General features: G+C 37.0%; 1 protein-coding gene across 1 annotated transcript; it reads right to left on the reverse strand.

The window, feature by feature from the left end:
- Positions 1-800: 800 nt before the first annotated feature.
- On the reverse strand, positions 801-4,411 carry LOC104091413 (replication protein A 70 kDa DNA-binding subunit B). Its single transcript, XM_009596739.4, has 12 exons — positions 4,149-4,411; positions 3,649-3,795; positions 3,353-3,562; positions 3,086-3,263; positions 2,721-2,991; positions 2,526-2,628; positions 2,316-2,440; positions 2,148-2,226; positions 1,923-2,067; positions 1,581-1,741; positions 1,374-1,494; positions 801-1,262 (listed from the first exon to the last, which is right to left on the reverse strand). Exons 1-12 carry the CDS (start codon positions 4,274-4,276, stop codon positions 1,065-1,067), a joined length of 1,866 nt encoding a protein of 621 aa, XP_009595034.1. The 5' UTR covers positions 4,277-4,411; the 3' UTR covers positions 801-1,064.
- Between the last annotated feature and the right edge of the window lie 13,087 nt (positions 4,412-17,498).

Here is a 17,498-nt window from a genome sequence, read left to right on the forward strand (position 1 = left end):
TATTTAATTTTGCTGAGTCTGCAACCAACTTGCTTCTTCCTCATCGACAATATCTTTATCGTATCCATTTCTAGATCAAGAACATTTTATAAACCATGTAGTTGACTTGAAAATACTGCTTCTACAAATTATAACATTAATAATCTTCAACATTGTAGACTTCCGCTTCACATCTTAATCTTGTTTCATGGCTTTTAGTAACTTCTATCTGGTGCTCATTTGTTTGCTTCTCCTCTCCATAAGATCAATAGCAGGAACAGCTTGGTGCATGTTCAATGGTGGAAGTTAGCCAAGATGTGATATATTTAGGATTTGTGAATGGTGGGACTAAACCTACTACTTCAATAGTTATAGGAGAATATCAACTTGAGGACAATCTTATATTGTTTAACCTTCCTAGATCAACACTTGGTTTCAGTTCATTCTTTTTGTTCCGTCAAACTACATGTGCCAATTTCAACTTCACATCTAAGGCTTAAAATGCTGTCTTTTAGCAGCACCTTTTCTCCCATCCATAACTATTTTAGAGAAGACAAAAGAAAAGAAAATAATGCTAATGAATAGTGCTCGCAGAATTGTGCGAACTTTTTAAAGATTATTCTTGATTTCTAGTAGCAGCAGATATATACTCTCATACATCTAAGTTCCTGCAGAATAGCCAAGTAATGTTGGTAAACAACAGGCATGTTGGTAACTTCTATACGGCATAAAAACCTTCACTTAATCAGTAGTTGTCATCTCAATTAGCCCTATAAACGTAGAGAATACTAGGGCCGACAAAGTTTCTAGAATGCTCACAATAAAAACCAAAATTGCTCATGTATGATCACTCCATTACAAGGGCTCCACTTGATGAAATGTTGCAACATCACTAAATGGTGAATACACAACAAAATATGATAAACTGCAAAACTGCCTAAGGTGCATTCATCAAAGTTCAAAGTGCTCAATTGCTATAAAGCAATTGTGATGAGACATATTTACAACTGATTTACTAACCAATCCTACTGAGCATTCATCAACCTTAAAAGATAACAAAAATAATCTCAATTTGGATAGCCTCATTATATAGAAATATTCATCTTAGACATTTCTTCCAGCAAGTATTTGGATTCTGCAGCATAATCAACTGGAGCAACAGCCCTGACTGTTATCCTTTGCCTTTTCTCACTGTTATACTCTTGTGGTGCAACACTGACCCGGAAAAGGTGAGGAACCCATGTAGCTTCCTTCAATTTCATTTGATAAGCAGTTTCTCCCTCCTGAGAAATAGAAAAGTTCAGTCAAGTTAGCCACAAACTGTTGTTTTCATTGCAATCAGACAAAAACAAGCACAATAAAGGGTTTGGAAAGAAGTACAGACTGTTTTTTACCTCAGATTTAAGCTTGTCAAGTTCATCAGCAGAGCATCCAAGTATTTTCTCTGCGTGTTCATTGAATGCAGAGAACCAAGCTTCACCACTAGCATCAAAAACTTTCAATGCCATTATATATCTGTGATCAACACATGAAGGTAAGAACTTCAGTAGGCATTACAGTTAATGGGAGGTTTAAGATGCCTAAATATCCAATGTTCAAACCTCAAACTACATTCTGCATCATTCTTTTGGCATCCTTCACACCAATACCCAGACCCAAAAGCATCAGTAACTTTCTTGTTACACGTCCTACATGCCCGATACCACATGGTCTGATCAGGCTTAATGAAACTTATGTATGCCTTTATGCTGAAGAACACAGGCTGCCAAACGAAAAAGACAATCCCAGTTCAGTACAATGATGTTACATAGACTACCACATCAATGCTAGTATAGCAAGTTCTATTTTCCTTGTATATTAAGCTTCAACTTTTAGCACCATATCATCAAAATCACTCTAAGAATTCAAGTTCTCTATCTTCTAGGAGGGTTAAAGATTTTTACCTTCTCCTCTCCAAGGGATGGGTTACTGGTTATGTGGAGCAAGGACACTCTATCAGAGTACATAGATCTAGCTCCGTTCTTGGTTGAGGGACTCATACCAGAACCAATAGATGCCAATGAAGTTTCTTTGCCTTCGGAGTCATACCTGAACAAAGATGAACATGTGCCTTTAGGCAACTGACACTTAAAAGAAAATATCAATACCACAGTAAAATAAAGTCATACCAATATCTCAATTTTTTGGCTTCAGGTAAATCTGGATTCACAACAATATTACTTTTGCTTAATGCTGATAAAGACACTCCTGAAACACAATATAAATAAATATGATATTAGAACATGAAGAGATCATGTATGTCGTGATAAATTTTTGTATTGAAAAGCAGCAATTACCCTGAAAGTCTCCAACTTTAAGGGATTTGATTGCAACTACTGGGGATTTATCAGACATGTCTAGTAGTTCTTGTCCTACATTGGTAGCAAGATCATTCCAAAGAGACACCACAACAGTCTTCTTCCTGATAAAGCGAGCAACAACTGTTTGATTCAACATACTACAGAAAGAGCAAATACAAAAGAGAAGTGTACAACATTAAAACTTACGTCTCATCTGCAATAGTTATGTCACGCTTTGGAACTGTCTCGTTGTTACTCTTCCTCCTTATGCTCATTGTAGGAGATACACTCTGAACCACTCCAATTACATCTACAATTCATTGATTTTAAACATTAGTATACGGGAAAATGGTAAATGCATGAAGCAGAAAGAATTAAGGATTTGGGATTGCAATTTCTTACCAACAAGTTCCCTGCCATTGACATATGGTCCTAATTCATCAATAGGGACGAAGTTAAATTTTGTTTCTGGAATAAAAGCCTCTTCATTGCTAGCCTCCTCAACTTGGGAATTTTCATTCAAAGTCATCTCGTAATCATTTTGTACAGTTTTGAATTGCTTGTTAGCAACCCTAAGAGTTCCTTTTGATATGTAATACACTTTCCCCAATTCAAAATTGTCAAAAAACTTCCTTGCAGCTTCATTAAACATTGTAGCTTGTATTTGTGTACCCTGAATTAAAAAGGTAAAGTTTTGTTAGTAATACAATGAATGCCATAAACTCCAACACTTGCCAAATTACTAGATAGTAACTGAAATTGCTTACATCTTCATCTGTTAATTCAACATTAAACACGCAGCCTTCTCCTCTAGCATTTTTGTAAGTCCGCATATTTCCCTTGCTAGTTACTCGAACTTTAATGGTCCAATTCCCTTGGTAGGGATTCAAAGAAACAAGTGGTTGAATTCTTCTTGTCATTGCCATTCGAGCAGCTGGTGCCATGCTGAAATTCACCCACATGTAAACCATTAATAACTTATCAATACATCCATATCATAATATACATTTTGGTAACAAAGAGAAGACACTCACTTTCCATGTTGTTCATGCACGATTTGAGCAGCAGATTTAGTTTGAATTTCCTGTTTGGGTTTCAAACCAATTTCTTCCATTTTTACATCATTCTTGAAACTCTCCTGTTTTGGCTTCAATACAATGCCATTATCTTGGCTTTTGACTTCAGCCTTATATTCTGCTTCAAGTGCGGGAGATACTGCCTCACACTTCGTTACAATCAAGTACCTAAACAAATTAAGTAACCCATTAGGTAAAAATACAAACCTCCAAAACCAATCCAAAAAAAAAATAACAATCATAAATATACTCACTTCTCATTCTTTGTTGGGATGTCATTGAGTGTGTAATCAAGAACACGAATAAGACCCAGATTCTGTATGGATCCAGATATAACTTCAGATGACAAACTGGATTGCAAAATGCCCTTGAGTTTCATTTTTCCATCACTGGCTGAAAACCTGCAGGTTAAATATTTATTCAGTTTTGTAATTAGGTATCATTTGCTGATTTAAAGTCAATACAACAACAAAAGAACACACAACTCGCAGTTAGATATGAAAAACCATAAGCAAATATAACGAACAATCTAGCAACAGAAAAAAAAACGTATATCTGAAAAATAACAAATGCCATTCAATCAATTAATAGTAAAAATAACCCTCAACAACCAGATTTAGATAACAGTGGAAAATAACATTATCGTTGTTTTGAAATAAACAAATAAATCTGAATGAAATGGGAGTTTCTGAAAAATCAAACAGCCACAAAAATGAGAACAAATATAAGAAATTTTTTTTAAAAAAAGACTCACATGTATCTGTTGCCGGTGGGCTTCAGATCCACAACTTGAACGATAATTTCAGGAAGATCTGAAGAAGAATCGGGTGATGGGTTTGCTAAAATAGTCGAAATGGCATCTGGGCTCACCATTTTAGCCATTTGTTTCAATCCAAACAAGATATTTTCCCTATTAAACAAACAGTGAAAGGCGAAGAAATGAATGGAAAAAAGAAAGACTGTAGAAGAGAGAGAGAGAGAGAGAGAGAGAGAGAGAGAGAGAGAGAGAGAGAGAGAGAGAGAATAGTTGGGAAATGAAGAAGAAGAGGGAAGGGAAAGGGGGGGTTTTGTAACTGAGGGTTTTTGGCGGGGATTGTTTTTGGATTTTGGTGAAATTGGGCTTTTGAATTTGCTGGCGGGAAATGTTTAACTTCTAATTTCCGAGGGAAAAGCGGAGTCATAAGTTAAATTTCGCGCCATATATTTGGGGTTCTATTTTCTTTTTTCTTTTTGAAAGGAAAAGAAAGTGGAAGCGGGGGAAATTGTAGAGATAATCCTTTGTTTGGATTGAAGAGAAACTGGGGAACGAAGTATAATTTTCAAGTTATTTATTTTTATGATGTTTTTTAAGACTTATTTTTGTGATGACAACCCTAAAGAAAATTGCTTTATTTTTTTAATTTGTCAATTACCTGAATATTTCATCTTCCATTTCTAAAATATGCTTTCAGATATTTCACCTCCCATTTATTCACGTATTTTATAAACAAACATCTCAATTTAGAATTAGTTTAACAGCTAAACTAAAAATTGTACACTTGTCATTTACTTCTAGTTAAATAGTAGGATTAGTCTGGGTAATTACTACGTAATGGATTATCTCTCTCGTTTCCTTTTATTCCCCTTATGTTATAGCACCATCAGATAATATATACAAAGCTTTTGTCTCTTCGACCTTCACTTCTTTTAGGGGTATTTTTTGTTCATCATTGGATATTCCGTACTCATGATGTTGACTAATATGAATTTGTATCGCATAGGATCGATTTTCATAGTTCACTAGCCAATTTTTATTGAATAAAATATAAAATCGATTATGTCACTTTGATATATAAGCGAAGTTAATTCACAATACTATGGGTTTTTATTATTTGGACTTTCTGCTTTTTTACTTTGGAACAATCGAATGAGTTCTCAAGTGAGTACAAAGTATAAACATTAAGATTGTATTACTAAGATTGAGTAAAATAATTTGACCAATAAATCGAAAACGGACATGCATTTCCTTATGATTGGCAGTTTGGCACAATAAACATTAAAGTACTCATAAATATTACTAGGAGACTAAGTATGATTCTTTTGGGGTCTAGCAACCTAAATACAACAGCATATTACTATCAAATATATGTTTGTACTATTCGAATTTAAGCAACTTTTTGTCATTTGTTATACTTTTGGTCTAATCTTATTCCCGTTATCATGAAATGGTCTCGTTTCCGTAAGATATATTTTCTTCTTGACATACTGTGATTAGTTTAATTAGGAAAATAAAAAGCTTGATTGAACAATACTGAATATTTCAGCTTCCACGTTATACCAAAACTATGCATATTTCGTGAAAGGTGTAATGTAAGGTACTTTTTACTATGGTCTGTGATCTCTTATATCACTGCTCACTAATCATACTATTGGTAGACTAATTAAGACGTGTTTTAGTTATAATTAAAATTTCAATGGGTTGTCTGTTATTTTGCTTCCACCCCTTACTCCAATTCTTGCGATCAAATCAATTTTGGAGCGAAAAAAAAATAACACAACGACTTTACTCCGGTACAATTCAAAGTAGGAAATCAATCACTTCTTCTTCTTCTTTTTGGTTAATGGTGATAATAAATCTGAACCTTTCATCTTCCGAGTCCTTACTGAAATAGAATAAATTTTGTAAGGGCCTTTTAATTTGTCTTAATATTACTATTGTCTGATTAGCATGTGAATAGGTGACGAGGGAATGAAATTAGCCAATCCTGATAATGATATAACGCCTTTATTCCTTCATAATTTAGTAGCATTTCTGTTACGTTTTCTCTATTTAATTTGCATACTTTTGAAGTTATCCGATTATGTCAAAAACAATGCGTGCCTTTGAATGGAATGCCACCATTCACCACTCATCGGTTTGACCCAAAAATTTAAATCGGGGCTCAACCAATTAAATTTAAGTAAAATAAAGCCAATTTTAGCTAATAATAATATCCAAAAGATAATGTTATTGGTTATGGTAGATGATATGTATATTTGGTCGGGTGATAATAAATGCGAACAATAATAACAGTATTCAATGATCCAAAAGAATGGAAGATAGCATTAACTAATACTAATAAATAACAATGAATGACATTTAAGTAAATAAAAATGTGTGAGTCACCCGAAAAGGGATGGTATCTGCGGATATTCTTTCTGACAATGATGAATGATTGATGAGTCTTGGAATACTCAGGTTGTTCTTGGATCAAGTGAAAAGGTTAGACAATAATCTTAGTAAAAAGGTTTTCGTATGCTTGTAATATGGTCTGATTCTCTCTATAAATTCAATGGGTTTTCTTACAAATAAATATTTTGTATCCCCTATCATTATATCTCTAGGTAACATATTCCTAAAAACACTAATAGTACAGGTACAGAGAATATCCACTAGAATATTTTCTTTGTGTCGTATCCTAAAACTAGCCGTTATAACTCTGTCTAAGATGCTCGACCTCGACCTTGATCTACGACGATTTTTCGACCTTGATCCTTGCTGACTTTTTGACCGCACCATTCATCGCTTCAGGAACCACTTCGACCTTGGGCAAGTTTTTATTGAAGTCGTATCGATGACACATAGCAGTCTATGAATGCGTCCTTAATGTTAACATAGTTTGATCATATCAAAGATAATTTTTGACTGATACAGTTAGTCCCTCCGCTTATTGAGGTCATCGTCGCAGGTAAGCTTAATGAGCGGATAATGTCATTTTCAGTCGAACTTATCGATTAAGCTGCAAGAGTCATAAACGTCGTGTCGAACAGGCCACATGGAGCTTTATGGGCCGTATATTTCAAATACCTCAAGTTTTTTGGGTGATTTGTTGAGGTTATCTTGTCCAAGGATTTAGAATGACGTCATGATATTAGGCGTCATTATGACGCATTTTCCCGATACGTTGCCTCGATTCGTACGTGACCATTGATTGGATCTGCCGTTTTGATTCCGATGCCAATTATGATTTCAGGTTTAGTGTCATGATCTCTTTAAATGGAGGTTTTTGAACTTGAGTTTGAAGTTTGTTTCTTCTAACTTTTCAGAGCATCATCCTTCTTCTTGCCATTTTCTTCTCTGAACTTTCTTTCCTCACTCTGTTGCCCTACTCCATCCCCATTCTTTCATGTTTGTTATTCTTTTTTATTACATTGCATCATGTCTAACTTACCATCAAACGCTAGTGAAGGGAGCCGTATTGCTCTTTTGGCAGTTGTGTTTTCTTCTTATGGAGAGGGTGCTTCCGCCATTGCTGATGATGAAGCATTATCGTCAGTGGAGGAAATAACCCCTCGCAATCCTGATGTTAGGTCTGACCTCACCGATCACTAGATGTCGCGCCTGGGTTTTTCTTATCGACGATGACGTCTAAAGAATTGGCGGAACTCAAGGTCAAATTCGGCCTTCTTAGCCATGTCGACATGATCCCAACTGGTGTGGACATGGTGCAGGTTCATCGCCACGGATACTACGCTCTATACGTTTATCCTTTCCTCATCGGTTATTCTTTTCCCCTTTTTCGCTGGTGGAGGAATTTTGTTGTTACTACGGCGTTTGCTCTGGCTTCTATAGGGGAATGATGCTGAATTCGCCATCGTGAAAGCAAATATTTGGTGGTGAAGGCGGCGATAAGTCCAGTCACCAGTTCTGGCTCAATTTCTTCTACTCGGGACTGAGGACGTGTGGCTAACACATATGACTTTCCCGAGGCATGAGATTACACACGTAAATGCTCATTTTTTTGTTTGCATTCTTTTACTTGCTTGGAATTAGTTGAAGGACTTTTCCTTTTCTTGTAGCCAATAATCAACTTCCCTTTTTAGTCACGTGCATTTCTGACTAGGTCGAACAAATCCTCCCCCACGTCGTAGGGATCCGCGACTGGCTGAGCTTCATCAAGAAGTTCAGACTAGCTCTTCCTTCGACATGTAACTTCTTCTATTTGCCTGTGGTCGTTTCATTTTTCGTTGCACGCCAATTCATTTTGCTAACTTCAACGTTTGTTTCTTTCCCAAGCAGGGGGTCATCTCGAATGAGCCGGGCACCGGTGCCATCATTTCGGAGGAAGGCTGTTGCACCCTCGACTTCTGCCCCTATTGCGACTACCATCCTTTCTATGCCGACATCTTCCTCGGCTACAACAGTCCAAGAACCTGCCTCCGTCCTGTCCGATGCTTCCGCTCCTCAAATCTTTTCACTAATTGATGAGGACGATAATATCTCTCCTAAGGACGGTAGTCTAATGCCTCGTAAGAGGAGAGTCGTGGATACGGGAGAAGAAAGTCCAGTAGCCGTCAACTTAGAAGAGAATGATTTCATTCTCCGAGAGATAGACACAGTGCATGTTGGAGGGAGCACTGGAGTGGACTTCGAGGCCCTACACTTAGAGAAGATGAACGGGGGAGATGGTCGAAGGCGGGATGCCTGATGACGGTGTCGCACTTCCGAGGCAAGAGGTGGCATTATCTTCTAGGGCTGCAATGGATGTCCCCTCTTCTGCTGATGGCAGAGAGAAGGTCGTTGCTGAATAGGATGCCGGGTCTGACTCCGATATGGATCTAGATGAGTTGAGGATGATCGACGAGGGACTTACTCAACTCGAGGTGAGGTTGGAAGAGGGCTCTGGAACTATTACGATCTCAATAGATCGTAGTCTGCTTGTAAATATTCCTGCCCTAAGTCCTCTCTATTCTGAGGTTGAGGGTACGAGCCCCCGAGATGATAAACGGCAACACTCTATCGAATAACATTGCTAGTCTCGCTCTCCACTGTAAGTACGACTATCGTATGTTCTTTTCCTTATTAATTATAAGTTTTAACTCCTTTTCTTTATTTTGTAGATGGTTATTCTAGAGATTGAGTGTGCTCAACGGGAGATGAGATGTAAAGAGATTTATGTTAAACTGAAAGACAAGTATACAACGTGCCTTAGAAAGTACCAGTGAATTGGTGAAAAAAAGGCATGACATGTGGATCATCAGCAAAGTGATAAGTGGAAGATCCAGTTAAGTAACTTAGAAGAATAAAGAAGGCACGAGCGGAATAACCCCCAATGTTTTGCCAGAAAAGTTATCGGACTTAACAACTGGAAAAAAAAAAAAGAAATATGCACGAAATGAATGAAAACCATAAAGAGGGAAGGTTCATGAAACTGTTATAAATAAGGAAGGGAAATCGGCATTGATCGTGATTATGAAGAATCTTCAGACATTAATGTTGTCGTTACAATTATATATAGTAATGGGTAATCAAAGCAATTAATGCCATTAACAAGCAATAATTAAGTAGGAAAACTGTTATAATTATATATCTTTATATAAGGGTTCGGTCATCATTTGTAAGGGCATCTAAAATCTTGGTCGATATATGCAATTGTTCTTTTATTTACTCTAAGAGTGATATTCAATCTATTTTGAGTTCTCTTTCCTTATCTACTATTTCCATTATTCTTTTTATTCTTCAGATTTCTAAGAAAGTAAAGTAATCTTGGTTATCAATAACCCGATTCCTTCTTGATATTGACTTTGACTAAGAAATCTATTTTTTGGGTTAAACAAATTGGTTATGTTACCGGGAATATGATAATCTATTTACTTTCTAAACTTCATTTTTAGCAACAAAGTATGTCTATTGCTAACGAGAACAAACTGAATCAACAAGGTGGTACTCCACTACATCACACACCCACGGCTACTCCTCAGCGCTCACATGAAAGTTTACCTAAAGGGTCTGCTTTACGCACTGATGGACAACACAGAGGTGACCAGACCGTTGAGCAGGATGCTTTGAAGCAGTTGATTGCCGAGCACATGAACGAAGCGCTACAAGCTTTTGTTAGAGGACCACCCAATGCAGTGAAAACTCTACCACTAGTTAATATAACCACATTGGAGAATCCGCTTTCAGGACTCGATAATTCAGGAAGTGGAGAAATGCCAAATGAATCTTGCGATGGAGGGTCAGGTATACCAAATAATTATAGTTTACAAAGTTTAGTGCTAACTTTGCAGAAATAGCTGAAGGAGCAAAATGAGCATATAGGACAAATACTCGGCGTGACTTTTGTGATCAAAGGTGTGGATATGGACAAGTATTCACAACAACCCTGGAAGCCAAGTGCAACACCTTTGCCAATTTCCAAAAAGTTTAAAATGTCTGATATTCCTAAATATAACGGGACATTTGACCCACGGGACCACATTACTGCATTAAATATAGGCGTGAAGGGAAATGATTTAACAAAGCAGGAGATTGAATCGATTTTGGTTAAGAAATTTTGCGAAACTCTCACAAAAGGGGCATTAACATAGTGCTCACTCTTACTTGAAAACTCCATTGATTCCTTTGCTGAGCTTGCAGATTCATTTATAAAGGCACATTCGGGGGTTCAAAAAGTTGAAAAAGGATGGAAGATATCTTCAAAGTTAAATAAGGGAGTACAAAATTTCTTAGAGAATTCGTAGATAGATTCCAATGTGAAAGAATGATGTTGCCGCGAGTACTTGATAACTGGGCAGCTATGTCATTTATGTGCAACTTGAACGAGGAATGTTCATAAGCCATGAGGAGGTTGAAAGAAAGTTTGCGGTAGTTTCTTGTAACAACTTGGAATGATTTGTAACACCGATACAACACGAAGCTGTGGATAGAAGAAGATATTATTACATAGCCAAGGGGTGTTGGAACAACATGGAAAGACGCTCGAAATCGGAGAGAATGTCTAGTAAAAATAGGTACGAGCCTTACGTGGGATACGCGAGGCGATACTCCTGACCTAAACAAGAGAATGTAGGGTTTGATTCAAGATCAAGGCAAAAAGAGGCAAGTTTTTCTTCCAGATTCAAAAAGGAGTGAGATGCCCGAAGCAACGATTCCAGTACTCAAGCGAGAATAGGAGATTATAGCTTTAATGTTAACACCTCTGAATTGGTGGCGGTTCTAAGAGGAATGGGAGATAAGGTGTGACGGCCAAAAGAGATGAGATCATATCTAAACAAAAGGAACTCATATTTTTGGTGCGAGTTTCACAATGATCATGGCCATAGAACGATAGACTACAGGCTTTTGCAGGGGCAGTCGAACATCTATTAAGGCAAGGTTATCTTACTGATATGTTCAGTGAGAAAGCGAGATAACCATACATGAAAAACAGGCAAGAACCCCCAAAACCTCTATCACCAAAGATAACAGTCAACGTCATAACTGGAGGAGACGAAGTCAATGAGGTAACATACACGACTACAAAAAAGACATCAAAAGTTACTGTCACTCATGGGAAACGAGTTCATCAAGTCTTGGATGATGATAATATAATGTTTGACGATGAAGATGCGGATGGCTTGATGATTCCTCATAACGATGCACTGGTAATATCTTTACTTGTACATGATACTAATGTAAAACGAGTTTTGATTGACCCAGATAACCTAGTGAATATCACTTTACTGAGGGCGGTAAATGAAATGCAAGCTAATGATAAGGTCATACCAAAGGCACGGTCTTTGTCTAGATTTGATAATTCAAGCGTCGTTACAAAAAATGAAGTTGTACTAGCTACGTTTGCATAAGGAGTCATCAAAGATACAAAGTTCCAGGTAATAGACACATACATGGCCTATAATATAATATTGGGAAGGCCATGGATTGATGATATGGATGTTGTCCCGTCCATGTTGCATCAAGTTATCAAATTCCCTTATTGGATTTTTTCGTGCTAACATAGATTGCTTTGCTTGGTCGCGTTCAGATATGACAGGTATACCACCAGAGGTGATGACTCGTAAGCTAAATGAGGATCCGTTACACCTACTTGTCAAACAAAAGAAAAGGAAGCAATGAGCCTTCAGAAATCAAGTGATCCAGAATGAGGTATAAAAACTTCTAAAGATTTGTTCAATAGGAGAGGTAAAGCACCCTAATTGGTTAGCTAATACTGTTGTGGTTCCAAAGAAGAATGAAAAATGCTGAGTATGTGTAGATTACACTGATTTAAATAAGGCTTGTCCTAAAGATTCATTTCCTTTACCATATATAGATCAATTAATTGATTCTACCGTAGGTCACGAGCTTTTAAGTTTTTAGATGCTTATTCTGGTTATAATCAGATAAAAATGGACCCTTTATATCAGGAAAAACCCTTGTTTATCACATACAAGGGGACTTATTACTACAAAGTCATGCCATTTGGTTTGAAAAATATTGGAGTCACATATCAAAGATTGGCGACCAAAATATTTCAAGAACACATGGAAAAGACTATGGAGGTATACATAGATGATATGTTGGTCAAGTCAATACAGACAGGGGATCATTTTCAACATTTGGGTGAGATTTTTGAAATTTTTCGCAAGTGCAACATCAAGTTGAATCCGAAAAAATATGCCTTTGGAGTAGCTTCAGGTAAATTTTTAGGTTTTCTTATTTCTAATGGGGGTATTAAAGTAAATCCTGCACATATCATAGTTATTGAGGAAATAACAGATGTACTCACGAGCAAGAAAGGAGTACAAAGATTAACAGGTAAAATAGAGGTTCTAGGAAGGTTTATATCCAAGTTATCGAAAAAATGCTTTTTAAGTTCTTTTCAGTATTCAAAAAGCAAAATCAGTTTGAATGGACTGACGAGCGTCAACAAGCTCTAAAGGACTTAAAGGCGTATCTATCAAATCCACCTCTGTTAGCAAAACCAAAAGACGAAGAAAGATTACCCATCTACCTTGTTGTATCAGAAGTAGCGATAAGCGCGGTATTGGTACGTGAAGATAAAAGTAAACAATCTCCGATTTATTATGTTAGTAAGTCTTTACTAGATGTTGAGACACAATGTCCTCACCTAGAGAAATTTGCTTTAGCTTTAATTATGGCATCAAGGAAGTTATGACCTTACTTTCAATGTCATCCTATTTCTGTTATGACTGTTTTTCTATTAAAGAATATATTGCATAAACAAGAATTATCAGTAAGGTTAGCTAAGCAGTCTATAGAACTTAGTGAATATGATATTATATATCAGCCTAGAACCGCTATAAAATCTTAGGTGTTAGCAGATTTTAGCTCAAGCTTAGTTCCTGAAGTTTTAAAAGAGCTACGAATATTTACCTGAGCTAATCCAGGGACTTGGACCTTGTTTACTGACGATTCCTCAAATATTAAAGGAGCAAGTTTGGGGATTGTTTTAATCCCACTCTCGAGAGAAATAATAAGACATGCAGTAAAATGTTACCGATTTACTAACAATGAAGCAAGGTATGAAGCTATGATTATAGACCTGGAACTCGCAGGGGAGCTTCGTATTAAACAAATCGTGGTCAAAAGTAACTCGCATCTAATAGTCAATCAAATGCAGGGGACTTACGTGGCAAGAGAGACATGAATGCAGCAGTACCTTGAAAAGGTACATGAATTGCTCGTGTAGTTCTAGACATGGAAAGTTGTACAAATACCCAGGGAGGAAAATGCAAAAGCAAACGCATTGGAAAATCTCGCGTATGTCGCTGATGCAACAAATGCAGAAAATGTTATTATGGTACATCTATTTCATTCAACCCTCGACCAAACCAACAGTGAGGTAAGGTAAATATCAATAATTTAACTTGGGATTAGAGTAGCGAATTTGTGAAATTTTTGCAGTATGGTATTTACCCTGAGTATAAAAAAAATCCCAATTGTTACGGCTGAAAGTTGCTCAGTATTGCATAATTCGTAGGAACTTATATCGCAAAATATTTGGTGGATCTTTAGCACGATGCATTGGACCATCACAGATGGAATATGTAATGAGAGAAGTATACGAGGGGATTGTGGCAATCATGCTGGGTGGAGATCGTTGGTGAAGACAATAATATGAACATGATACTATTGGCCAAAAATAAAAGAGGAAGCAAAAAACTTTGTAGCAAAGTGCGATAAATGCCAACGATACGCTAATAACATGCATCGACTGACGGAATTGTTGCATTCAGTCATATCACTATGGCCCTTCATGAAATGAGGGATGGATATCGTAGGACCATTACCTCAAGCCAAGGGAAACGTACGTTTTTATTAATTCTAACTGATTATTTCTCAAAATGGGTGGAGGCAAGTACCTTTAAACAGGTACGGGAAAAGGAAGTTATGGATTTCATTTGGAGAAATATAATATGTCGATTTGGAGTCCCAAAAAAAATCGTTTGTGATAATGGGCAACAATTCATTGGTGCAAAAGTTACTGACTTTTTCCAAAGCTGACAGATTAAACGGATAACTTCACCTTACCACCCAGTGGCTAATGAGCAACCTGAGTCGATAAACAAGATTATCATCAATAACTTTAAAAAAGTGATTGGAAGAGTGAAAACGCTAATGGCCAGAGGTATTACCAGGTTATGAGTTTACCAAACAACGACAAAGACTAGCACGGGAGAAATCCCATTTTTCGCTTGTGTATGGAACGGAAGCTCTAATTTCAGTGGAGATAGGTGAACCAAGATGAGATACACACATACTAATGAGGCAACAAATGAAGCAGAGCTACGAGTAAAGTTGGATGACATAAGAAAGGAGAGAAATAACACTAATTCGGATAGCTGCTCAAAAGCAGATGATTGAATGATATTATAATAGGAAGGCAAACCTAAGGTACTTCAAAATTGGGGACTTTGTCCTCAAAAAGGTATTTCGGTCAACAAAAGCAGCAAACGAAGCAAAGTTGAGTCCAAATTGGGAAGGCCTATATAGAGTTAAAAGCATTGCTGGAAAATGAGCATACGAATTGGAAATCATGGACGGCAAGGTGTTACCATCATATTGGAATGCAGTCCATTTGAAGAAGTATTACTTCTAAATAAGGTTAATATCCACTGTCAGGTATTATTCAAGTTCAATTTTATTTTGTTCATTTAAGTTTTACTAACCATTATAGATAATAGAAAAAAACTGGCCCGTACCAAATGATGATATTAGACCCAAAAGATACGCAAAATACTTAATTATTCCCGGTCTAGGTTACAACATTTCTGATGGCAGAAGGGTTATGCAGTCATCATCTAAGAAATTACCTCCGAGTCCCGTGTGTATTTCTATTTTGCAGGAAACAGACCAAATGTAAGGAGCTGGTCTAGTGTTCGAGATTTCATGCTTCAATACTCAAACACCAGGGGGACTATGCATATGCAAGGATACGCTAGGAAAGACGATGTATACCAAAAAAAATATAGTTTAGCCATAGTTAAAACCTTGCGTGACCCTTGAAGCAAATATTGGCGTTCAAGTTCGCGGAAAAAATGGGAGTAAAGAGTTAAAGAACCTACAAAATATTCCCACGAGTTTCTAGGTTAAGGCCATAGATTTAATCTCGGAAAAATACACCCGTATTTGTAAACCAGCTACAAAGAAAGCAGTTACGAGAATGTTGTATAAGATTATTTATTTGAAAGTTCAAACAAAATAAGCCTTCCTCAAATTTACTTCATGTTTCATATCTTTGCACCAATATGAAGATGAGACGTCATCTTAATCAGTATTCTTAATATAAACGGGCCCTCTTTTATAAAAACTAGTGCATATGGAAGACGCAGTTTACTAGAGAATTTTTAATGTAAGTATAAGCTCAAAAATTCAAAGAGCATAAAGCATAATAGGTAGCAAAAGGATATTTATATCATTACCCCCAAAACAGGGGGGGGGGGGGTGTCTTTCCAAAATTAGCAAGAAATGAAAAACAAAAAAAGTTCCAACAAAAACCAAAGCAAAATCAAACTACTTCCACAAAAACCAGGGAAAAAAAGACTAGAGAGCATCATCCACGGGAGGAAAAGGAGTTACTTGAGAAGACGAGAGTTGACCATCAAGTTCACTAGGAATAAGTCCATCACTATTACCTTTGGAACCTTCATCCTCAGGTGTTGAGAAGCTTTGACGTTGTTGAGTCTGTTCAGTTGTCTCTTTAGCTTTTGCAATCTTAGCGTTAAGGCCAAAACCCTCCTGGCTAGCTTCAGTTAGAGTCTCAAAACGAGTGTTCAAGAAAGCCCAACTAACATCAAATGTTAACTTGTGTTCAAGGACCTCATAATCGTTCTCCCATTGCTCAATTTCAACTTTCAAATCTTATTTTTCTACTTCAGAAGCTTCATAAGATGCCTTTAAAGGAGTAAGAGAACTCTCAAGGAACTAAATCTTGTCCGTTGAGGCACGTAGGTCTTCTTGATCTTGGGTGAGCATTTGTACTAGATCACATACATATACCTCTTTTTGGTTAAGAAGCTCTTTCAAGCTTCTTATTTCTTGAGTTGCCTTGGAATGTTGTTCAGCGAAGAAGGATTCTAATCTGTCCTTGTCTTTTTCAACTTGATTAGAAGAAGCTTTTAAAACTACTAGCTCGGCAGTGATTGTCCTCAATTATTTATTTAAAGTTTATTTCTCCTCATCAAGAATGTCTTTCTCTAGTTGAAGGCCTTCGAATTACTCTTTCCAATTATCAGCCTCGGTACGCAACTCAATCACCTGTTGATATATCCAAGAAATCCCTCTCATAAGCTCTGCAACTGTCAAATTGATCTATAAAAAGACAAAAGAAGGGAAGTTATGAACATGAAAAAGAAGGAGATGAAAGTAAAAAGAGTAAGAATATACTTTGAGGGAAGAATGGATGATGTCATTCATCAGGGTCAAGGAACTGCGAGCCTCGAGCTTTTTTCTTTCCACGGGACCAAGAAATGGTTTTAACCACACAACAACTTCTCTAGACTTATTCAACAGATTCCCACCATCGGGAACTTCAATTAGAACTTTCTTCATACTCCGTCTACCGCTAGAAGGCTCAGCTTCTTCATGAGAAGGTGGAGAAACAACTGGGTTAACAACAGGAGAAACTGACATCATCGGAAGAGAGGCAAGTAGTGGCTCTTCTGAGATGGGACCAAATTATTCTTCACCCTCAAACCTATGGGCAAAGAACCTATCAATGGGACTTGGAAGCGGGGGGGAGGGGGGGGGGGTTATCAAGAGTACCAACATCTTCATTAGAAATATCCAAATGGACATTCTCTGGATCATCAATGAGACTAAAGGGAATTAAACTTGGAAGGGGATCTTGAGAGACATGGG

Source organism: Nicotiana tomentosiformis, chromosome 3, assembly GCF_000390325.3.
Source record: "Nicotiana tomentosiformis chromosome 3, ASM39032v3, whole genome shotgun sequence".
Taxonomy (NCBI): Eukaryota; Viridiplantae; Streptophyta; class Magnoliopsida; order Solanales; family Solanaceae; genus Nicotiana; species Nicotiana tomentosiformis.